This window comes from Danio aesculapii, chromosome 4, assembly GCF_903798145.1.
Source record: "Danio aesculapii chromosome 4, fDanAes4.1, whole genome shotgun sequence".
NCBI lineage: Eukaryota > Metazoa > Chordata > Actinopteri > Cypriniformes > Danionidae > Danio > Danio aesculapii.
Window position 1 is genome coordinate 59,002,891 of NC_079438.1, and position 10,464 is coordinate 59,013,354.

The window sequence follows — 10,464 nt, forward strand, 5'->3', positions numbered from 1 at the left end:
ATTTATTATGTGTGAATGTGTGAAGCTGCTGGTTCAGTTCACTTACACTGTGCAAAACAAAAATAAGCTTTTATTTTTTTAGTTTTTGTCTTGTTTCTTGTCCAAATACCTAAAAATGCTTAAATTTAGAAGTATTTTCTGGACAAGCAAGAAATATTGTCTTGTTTTCAGAAGTTTTAGGTTGAAAAAAGTGAGTTTTTCCATTAAAACAAGCTATAATCAGCCAATAGTGTAAGCAAAATAATCTTGACATTTGATTGTGCTTACTCCATTGGTGGATTATTTTGTTTGTTTTAAGGACAGGGTTTCTGCAGGTTTCACCAAGTTAAATTTAAGACTTAAAACATTTTTAAGATCATTATGAATGAAATTTTAGGCTTATACAGGGCTAAATGCAATTTCTTTTTTTTTATATTGGAAAAGATTTTCACTTGACCTATCAAAAAATGGTTATAATTTAAGAATACAATAATAATAAAAACACAGGTCAGGTCAGTATCTTTAGCAGTGAATAAATGGAGAACTTTAAACAAATGTTACTGTAAGGAAAGTAATGACATGCTATTTTTAAATAAAAAGTTAAAAGTTTTTGGGATTGCTGGTGATTGTATTGAGTTAATGGCCAGATTGGGTAGCTATACATGAACAAAGGAAAATTAAGACATGTTAAAAAAAAATATGTAAGACCTACAGCACAATATTTCAGTAGATTTAAGACTTTTTAAGGTCTAAAATTTAGCTTTTGAGACTTAATTTAATTTTAAGAATCCACAGACACCCTGAAGGAAAAAAAATCACTTAATTTTTTATTTTCTTAAAACAAGACATTTGCTTGTCTAGAAAATGCTTCTCAATTTAAGAGTTTTAAGATATTTGGACTAAAAACAAGATAACTCTTAAGTTAGAAATCCATTTGTGCAGTGTGTGAATGTGTGAAGCTGCTGGTTCAGTTCACTTACACTGTGCAAAACAAAAATAAGCTGTTATTTACTTAGTTTTTGTCTTGTTTCGAGTGTAAATAACAAAAAACAAAAAAATTCTTGACAAGGAAGAAATTTTGTCTTGTTTTAAGAGTTTTTTTGGTAAAAAAAGTAAGTTTTTCTTTAAAACAAGCTAAATTATCTGCCAAATCGAGCATAATAGTCTTATTTGAAAGTGAAAATAGGATGATTTTGCTTGTTTTAATGAAATACTCGCTTAGGTTTTCTGAAAACAAGCCAACATAGCCTACACTGTAAAAACATGCTGGGTTTCACGCTATCCCTTCATGTCGTCCCAATGCAAATCAATTAAGTTAACTTAATAGTTTTTACAATTTTCAGTTGATTGAACATAAAACAATTAAGTTGTCTCTCCCCCAATAAACGAAAGAATTGTGTTGTTTCAGCTAACTTATCTAAATACTCATCCAAATGTTTTTGAGGGTATTTGTTGTCCAGAAAATGTTAGAAAGGCATTTTTTTTTTGCAGTGTGTGAATGTGATTCTGCTGCAAAAACAGTTTAAGATGTAAATATTAAGCTAGTAGCCTAATAGGATTATTTTATTTTGCTACAATAGCCTATGTATTTATTTCGTCATTTTAATTGATAATTTTTTGGCCAGTAAAACAGTATTCTAGACGATTTTATTTAACTTTAATTATTTTTGCAAGCTGTCTTGTAGCGTTTAGGACAAGAAAACTTCGTGTTTTGGTTTTGAATGAATGAGGAACTTCCTCAATCACCTGATGCTCCGTTACGTCACATGACACGAGTGTGGTCACATGATCTTCTGGAGCAACACACATACACAAGCACGCACACTCATCCACAACAGAGACCGATACACAGTGTACAGTGAAGAGCAGAGATCCGGATCCGGTAAGTGAGTGTTTACATCATCTCAGACTTTCTCTCACAGCAGTTATGTAGAAATATTGGAGCATAATAGAAATGTCTGCAGCGGATCCTCAATGCTAGATCCTAGAGGTGGATTCTAACAGGAAGTGCCAAACAGGAAGTAAAGTCGTACAGTCTTACTGTTTGTGCGGTAGTGTTATGTACGAGTTTAATATTGTTTCTTATTGTAGTATATGTGAGTAAGTGTAGGTGTGTGTGTGTGAGCGAGTGTGTTTAGGGTTATAATGCATTACCTGTGTGACTTCAGACAGGTGAGTCACGTGAGGCTGTCAGGTGCTCTTAGGTGGATCACTCGTGACTGCAGAGGGATTAATTCGTGCAAACAGTCATTTAAATTAATGTTTTGCTTTTGTTTAAGGTCTTTTTCTTATCAAGAATGTGAATAACAGCCACATTTCAGGATAGAGTTGAGATGCGTTGTGAAATTCAGTCAAATCAAGAATATGAGAGTTTCTTATGAGTTCTCTCTGTCCTTTATTCAATGACTGAACGTACAAAGAAAATATCTCCAGTGTTTTTACTGAACAAGTAAATTCCTTCATTCATTCATTTTCCTTTGGCTCAGTCCCTTATTTATTAGGCCTCGCCACAGTGGAATGAACCGACAACTATTTCAGCATATGTTTTATGCAGCGGATACCCTTCCAGCTGCAACCCAGTACTGGGAAACACCCATACACACATTCACATACACACAAACACACTCATACACTACGGCCAATTTAGTTGATCAATTCCTCTATAGCGCATGTGTTTGGACTGTGGGGGAAACCGGAGCACCCAGAGGAAACCCACACCAACACGGGTAGAACATGCAAACGCCACACTGAAACGCCAACTGACCCAGCTGGGACTCGAACCAGCGACCTTCTTGCTGTGAGGCCACAGTGCTAACCACTGAGCCACCGTGCTGCCCACCAAATAAATTGCATTCCTGAATATTTTCAGTAGTGATTTTCTCTGTGTTCACAGTAGCTGTCTTGTGTTGAAGTGTGTTTCAGGCATGTGGTCAGCCTGTGCTTTATTTCTGGCCTTCTCCTCGGCTGCCCTAGCTCTGGACAATGGGCTGATGAGGACCCCGCCGATGGGCTGGTTAGCATGGGAACGATTCCGCTGCGACATCGACTGCCAGAATGATCCTTACAACTGCATCAGGTACAGCGCTAAACAGTGATCATCAGTAAGGTTTTATTTCATTTCTAGTGTTATTAACTGATATTTCTGTGCAGTGAGCAGCTGTTCATGGATATGGCGGACCGGCTGTCAGAGGACGGATGGAAAGAGCTGGGCTACGTCTACATCAACATCGACGACTGCTGGTCCTCAAAAGACAGAGATGCTCAGGGCCGACTGCAGCCTGACCCTAAGAGGTGTGACCCCTGACCTTCAGATCTGATGTCTGTCCTCTGACCTTCAGATCTAGCCTTTGACCTTCTTACTGTCTTGTCTGACCTTGTACTTTGTGATCTGAACACTGACCTTCTGATCTGACCTTTGACCTACTTGCTGTCTTGTTTAAACTCTGACCTTCTTAACTGACCCGTGACCTTTAGTTCTGACTTTTGACCTTCTTCTGACCTCTTTGTGATCTTGGCTTCATTCGAGTCCAATTTTTTTTGCTCTATACTCACTAACTCCCCTTTCTCTTGTTCACTTAAATTTACGTCATTGATTATTTTACACAAGTGTCCACTACTGGAGGAACATCAGAATGTGTTTAAATAGAGTGCCCTGAACCCTTGATCACTTGGGAACAGCACTGTTCTTATGTCACAATTGCATTGCATTCTGGGACAGATAGGTGCAGGATAGGACATATGAAGCCAACTCGCTCCCTCAGTTAAAATCGAGGGGTCGAGGATATGTCCATCTAAACTTACCTCATTCACTTGAAGTGGAATGCACTTTAAAATGGTGCTGGTGATACCCTTAAGGGAACAAGGGAACCTTTGACCTTCTTACTGTCTTGTCTGACCTTCTGACTTGACCTGTGACCCTTAGATTTGACCTTCTTACTGGCTTGTCTTACCTTAGACCTCTTTATGATCTCATCTGAACTGATCTACCCTTCCTATCTGATCTGACCTGTGACCTTCAGATCTGACCTTTTGTCCTCTCTGACCCCTCACTGTGTGATCTGATCCCTGACCTTCTGATCTGACCTTCTACCTCTGAACTCTTAACCTTTGATCTGACCTGTTACCTTCTTGTCTGACCTTCTGATCTGACCTTCTACCTCTGAACTCTTAACCTTTGATCTGACCTGTTACCTTCTTGTCTGACCTTCTGATCTGACCTTCTACCTCTGAACTCTTAACCTTTGATCTGACCTGTTACCTTCTTGTCTGACCTTCTGATCTGACCTTCTACCTCTGAACTCTTAATCTCTGATCTGACCTTTTACCTTCTTGCCCCCTTTTCTGACCTTCTGATCTGAGCTGAGCTGTGATCTTTTACCTTTTGGTCTGACCTTAGATCTAACCTTCTACCTCTGAACTCTTACCTTCTGATCCGACCTCTGACCCTCTGATCTGACCTTTTGACCTCCTCAATCCTGACCCTCTGGAGCTGACATGCTCCCTGCGCTCTTCTTCAGCTCGTGTGATCTTTCTGCAGGTTTCCTCGAGGCATTCCTCATCTGGCGCAGTACGTCCATGACCGCGGGCTGAAGCTGGGCATCTATGGCGACATGGGCACGCTGACCTGTGGAGGGTATCCGGGAACCACACTGGACAAGATCGAGACGGACGCACAGACGTTTGCAGAATGGGGGATCGACATGCTCAAGTTGGACGGATGTTACTCCAACTCGTCCTACCAGGAACAAGGTACATCGCTAATCTGCATCAGCTCAGATCTATAAGCAAATTCAAGACTTCTTTAAACCAGCACAAGTAAAATGAATGCTGTATGTCCCTACAGAATAAACCGATACAAAACAATTAAAGAAGATAAAGCAATTTCTCAAGTCTTGTAATGGTTTGAAAGTTGATTCTTTGTTTGGGATTCGGTTAATTCAGGATACCCAATGATGTCGAAGGCCCTCAACGCTACCGGTCGTCCCATTGGCTACTCCTGCAGTTGGCCCGCCTACCAGGGAGGCCTCCCACCTAAAGTGAGTTAGTGTGTGTGTTTGAGTGAGTGAGTGTAAGAGTGCCACACTGACTCTGGTGTGTGTGTGGTTTTTTTTAGGTGAACTACACTCTGTTGGGTCAGATCTGTAACCTGTGGAGGAACTATGATGATATCCAGGACTCGTGGGACAGTGTGATGGGTATCGTGGACTGGTTCTTCGACAATCAGGACGCCCTCCAGCCGGCGGCCGCACCGGGACAGTGGAACGACCCAGACATGGTGAGCTCCACACCGATAACCCTCAAGTTTACTGTTCATATGCTAGTGTTTATCATGTTGTTACCTTCCGATCTGACCTATGACCTTCTGATCTGACCTATGTCTTTATTTCTGTCTTATCTGACCTCTGACCTGTTTGTGAGCTGAACGCTGACCTTCCGATCTTACCTTTGACCTTCTTGTCATTTTGTCTGACCTGTGACCTTCAGGTCTGACCTTCTTACTGTCTTGTCTGACCTCTGACCTGAACAATGACCTTCTTATATGAACTTTGACCTTCTTTGTCTAGTCTAACCACTTAATTTGTGATCTGACCATCAAATCTTACCTTTTATCTTTTTATTGTCTTATCTGACCTTCAGATCTGATATTTGACCTCGGCTGATCTCTGACCTTCTGATCTGACCTTTGACCGTCTCGTTGTCTTTTCAGAACTTCTGATCTGACCTTTGACCATCTTCTGTCTTGTCTGACCTGTGACCTTCTGATTTTTTTTTTACTGTCTTGTTTGACCTCTGACCTCCTGATCTGACCTTTGACCTGCTTCAGTCTTATCTGAACTGTGACCTTCTGATCTGGCCTTTGTCCTTGTTCTGTCTAGTCTGACCTCTGACATACATGAGTTTCCTCTTGGTTACCCTGCTGTTGATTCTGTGTCGTCCTCAGCTGATCATTGGAGACTTCAGCCTCAGTCTGGATCAGTCTCGGGCTCAGATGGCTCTGTGGTCCATCATGGCGGCTCCGCTCTTCATGTCTAATGACCTGCGCACCATCAGCAGCGCCGCTCGCTCCGTCCTCCAGAATAAAGGCGCCATCACCATCAACCAGGACCCACTGGGCATCCAGGGCCGACGCCTGCTCAAGGTGCACATACCTCAATAATTCTCCTGCTTCACTAAAATATTACTTTAGCACATTAGTCATGTATGTACTCATGTATGTACTTTTTGTAATTTAATCTCACATTTTAAGTTTTATATTATTAGTATTCTTCATTTTCTGCAGCTTACAAAATATGTGTAAGATATTACTAATTTAATATTAAATTTTTTATTATTTATGCATTATTAGCTGTTTTTTGTGTGCTGGGTATATGTTAGAGCAGGGGTTCCCAAACTTTTCAGCCAGTGACCCCTACAATAACAATGCAAATGACTCCGTGTAAGTGATAAATATACAAATGTTGCGCACACAACAATAGGCCTATATAAACACAAGCATATTGACAACACAGTTTAACAATCTTATCATTTTTATAGTCATTTATTATGCGGAAGGACTTTCAATTTGCCAGTACCCTGGTTTAAGCGCTTCCGATGAACTGTATGCCATTACAAAATCGGCACATTTAGGGTTTGTTTTCTTTAAGAATCAGTGGTCTCCACTGGCTGAGTGATATCCAATATAAAGTGGGTCTCAGATTATACAAGAAGCGGTGCAATAAATTAAATTTTCCCCTGCCATGCCTTTAAAACATGAACATTTATTTTACCCCAGTATAATTCAATGGAGATTCTGCGCTAGCCTGCTAATCCTGACGGGTGTGTGCGTGTAAGCGCCTTTCGTCTCGTTTTACACTTGAACAATTAAATGAAAGCCAAAGTCTATTTAACTGATTATATTTTAATTACTTTACATTATAGATACTGTAAAAGGAACCATATAAAATGGAAGAGAGTCACATTAAGCGTTCACCGGAAGTTTATCAGTAGGGAAGGAACACTAGCTGTGCATATACCCTATTTGTTTAATTTAATATTCACTTCACCTAGTGAATCCCAGCACAAGTCTATTCTTGGTTTAATTTTGGAGACCGCCACTCTGGCATCATCCTCAATGTTCAGTTGTGGCCTGTATTTATTTTTAATGTATTTAATTGCCATAAAGCTGTTAGAAATTTGACCTGGTGCTATAAAATTAATCTGTTTCTGCTGACGCTATTACTGTGTTGTTAATCTAACATAAACACACCACTCCATTTAAAGGCTGATGGCTTTTTATTTGCATGTTGTTTTTTACTATTAAAAACTACTATTTTTATCTTCTTTGGGTTTTATAAATAGACATGGTAATTTTAATACTTTAATTAAATTGTATTTGACTTTTGGAAATCGCCAAGCGACCCCCTGTCATTGTCCCTCAACCCCTCAAGGGTTCCCGATCCCCACTTTGGGAAGCACTGTGTTAGGGTTAGGTAATATATATGTAATCTTTAAATTATTTTTTATGTAATTAATTACTATTTTAACCAATTATTTATCATTTAAATCCAGTATATATTATTGTATTTTCTGTTGTTTATTTTGCAGCTTTATTTTACAGACTAAATGTGTACTTTCACAAGTTTATTTTACCATGTAATATATGCTAATTATTACTTGATTTGGTTACATTTAAAAAACATTTATTTCTGTTTAATATAGTGCGATTATTTTGAAACATAATAATATTATATAATTTACTTATTTACATTTGTTTAGCATATGTTATTTATGTTAATATATGTAGATTATTTTGCATTTGTATTTTTTCATGCACAGACACCATTAATACTTCAAAATTAATTATTTAAATGTAATACATCAGTTCATTTATATGATGTAATTTGTTAAATAAAATGTTTTTGGAAATAAATATGTTTTAAAATAATAAAAATAATAATAATAACAGTTGTGAATTAATTATCATCAGGAGAAGAGTGGGATCCAGGTGTTCCAGCGGCCGCTCTCTAAAGGAGCCAGCGCTCTGGTGTTCTTCAGCCGCAGGTCTGATATGCCCTATCGATACACCACATCTCTGAAGACCCTGGGATACCAGCCTGGAGTGTTTGAGGTGAGCCTTCAGGAACACACACACTGTGCATTTCACACCTCACACGGGTGAGTGGGCTTGACAAACCACCAGTATAAAACACACTCTTTTTTTTTTTTCTTTAACAGACACTTGCACCAGACACTTGCACACACTTTCTTAAAATCACTCCATATCTCTATAAAACCATTGTGCATTTCTGAAGAGTGCCTGTAGACCACCTGTAGAAAACACACTCTTCTCTCCATATGCACCGGACACTTTACTTTAACTCCACCTTACAAGGACTCAATAACAACAACAATGTTTTCTTATGAATGTACCACACAATTTTGCTGCACTGCTTGTTTTTATCAACCTTAAATCGCAACTGCACAATATCTTGCACCATAATGTTCTGTCTTATGTAAAAGTACTTGTATAGTCTTAGTCTTAGTTTAAGTACGTTTAGTATAGTAAAGTTAGATTACTGTATGGGCTATTTTAGTCATGTACAGGTTTAAAATGGCTCTTATGTCCAGTGTTGTGTTTATATTTATGATTGTGGTCATGAAACACTGTGGTCCTGCGAGACATGACATTTAGTTTCACTGTATGTCCACACAGCTAGTGGGATGACAATAAAGCTCAATTTAAAGCTTGAATTATCTTGAATATATATGTCTAATGCACACACACACACACACACACACACTTTCTCTCTCTCCGTCAGGTATTTGACGTGTTCTCAGAGCAGCGTTTGCCTGAACTGAAGGACAGCACTCAGTTCACCGTGTCCATTAACCCATCTGGTGTGGTCATGTGGTACGTCTATCCGGCTGCTGATTGGAGGAAAGAGGCGGAGTTTGAACGGTTCGGCAAGAAGCTCATTGGCCCGAAGTTCCATCGACATGCAAATGAGGTCGACGCCCCCCTGGTGCTTTGATTGGTTTTGCGAGGCTCCGCCCATCTGGAATATATTACACACTCAGGGACTTTCAGACGATGAATCGTGCCTACAATGTTGATCTGTGATTTTCCCTTTTAATGATTTTGTCTTTTAAGGAGCTGTTCATGCTAATCGGATGTGTCTAAAAGCTTTTGCACTGACCTTCAAAAGAAGCCTGTTTACAAAACCATAGCATATATCATTTATGCAAAGTTAATTCAGCACTAATGATGTTCAAATCATGTGTACTGCTGTTTTTAAACGCAAATAAACACACCTGATTGTCAGACTCAGTCACTGTGTATATTGGCTTATGTGTATTGCTGATTGAGCTTTCACTGTTTATCAGTGAGATTTGTAGATTATTCATTCATTATACTACTATTATACATTGGAAGATACTAGTGTTCAGCTGAAGTGTAATTTAAAGGCATGACAAGGGTAAATTTGGCAAGTTAGGTTAATTAAGCAAGTCGTTGGACAATGCGTACTTTTACAATGCTGGTTACACAACAAACAGCCACAGCCATATCACCATGCAGCACAAGACTCTCTGCAGCTAAGCAGGGCTGACCCTGGTCAGTATCCGGATGGGAGACCACATGGGAAAACTAGGTTACTGTTGAAAGTGGTGTTAGTGAGGCCAGCAGAGGGCGCTCAACCTGCGGTCTGTATGAGTCCTAATGCCCCAGTATAGTGATGGGGACACTATACTGTCAGAGAGCGTCGTCTTTCGGATGAGACGTTAAACCGAGGTCCTGACTCTGTGGTCATTAAAAATCCCATGGCACTTCTTGTAAAGAGTAGGGGTGTAACCCCGGTGTCCTGGCCAAATTCCCTCCATCGGGCCTAACCGATCATGGCCTGCCAATCATCCCCATCCACATATCACTGTCTCTCCACTCCACCAACAGCTGCTATGTGGTCCTGTGGCTGCCGTCTGTGTGGAGAGACCCCAATCCACCTGCCTACCCTTATTGTGAAGTGCTGAATGCAATTACATTACATTATATATACACTAAGGGTCAAAAGTGTGGGTCAGGTTTTTTTTATTATTATTATTCTGCATTGATTAAATGTAAAAAAATGTTAACATTAAATAACTGCTTTCTTATTGTATGGAGTTTCAAATGAAACAAATACTCCAGTCATTATTACTTTTATTACTCTTATAATTAATAATAATATTAATTATAACACTAATAATTAATATCAGAGTGATTTTTGTAGGATCATGTGACTCTGAAGACTGGAGTAATGCAGCTGAAAATTCATCACTAACATCACTGGAATAAATTATTAAATTAAATTATAAACTACATATGAACAGTTATTTTATAGTGCAAAAACATTTCACAATTTTACAATGTGTACTGTATTTTTTGATTAAATAAATGCAGCTTTGGTGAGCAGGAGAAGCTTATTTTAAAACATTTGAAGTTCGTACTGACCCCAAACTTTTGACCAGTAG

At 39.1% G+C, this 10,464-nt stretch overlaps 1 protein-coding gene across 1 annotated transcript; it reads left to right on the top strand.

The window, feature by feature from the left end:
* The first annotated feature begins 1,764 nt into the window (after positions 1-1,764).
* Positions 1,765-9,286, top strand: naga (N-acetylgalactosaminidase, alpha). The gene is made up of 9 exons (XM_056456271.1): positions 1,765-1,861; positions 2,892-3,055; positions 3,130-3,270; positions 4,517-4,728; positions 4,921-5,015; positions 5,093-5,254; positions 5,921-6,118; positions 7,946-8,086; positions 8,778-9,286. The coding sequence occupies exons 2-9, from the start codon at positions 2,904-2,906 to the stop codon at positions 8,988-8,990; spliced, it is 1,314 nt and encodes a 437-aa protein (XP_056312246.1). The 5' UTR covers positions 1,765-1,861; positions 2,892-2,903; the 3' UTR covers positions 8,991-9,286.
* The last annotated feature ends 1,178 nt before the right edge of the window (positions 9,287-10,464 follow it).

What these genes read in the sequence shown, in the direction of transcription:
- naga (XM_056456271.1), top strand. Translation starts at nt 2,904, where the DNA reads ATGTGGTCAGCCTGTGCTTTATTTCTGGCCTTCTCCTCGGCTGCCCTA. An exon ending in AGGGAGGCCTCCCACCTAAA is followed by an intron (nt 5,016 to 5,092) that starts GTGAGTTAGTGT and finishes GGTTTTTTTTAG; the next exon opens with GTGAACTACACTCTGTTGGG. An exon ending in ACCAGCCTGGAGTGTTTGAG is followed by an intron (nt 8,087 to 8,777) that starts GTGAGCCTTCAG and finishes TCTCTCCGTCAG; the next exon opens with GTATTTGACGTGTTCTCAGA.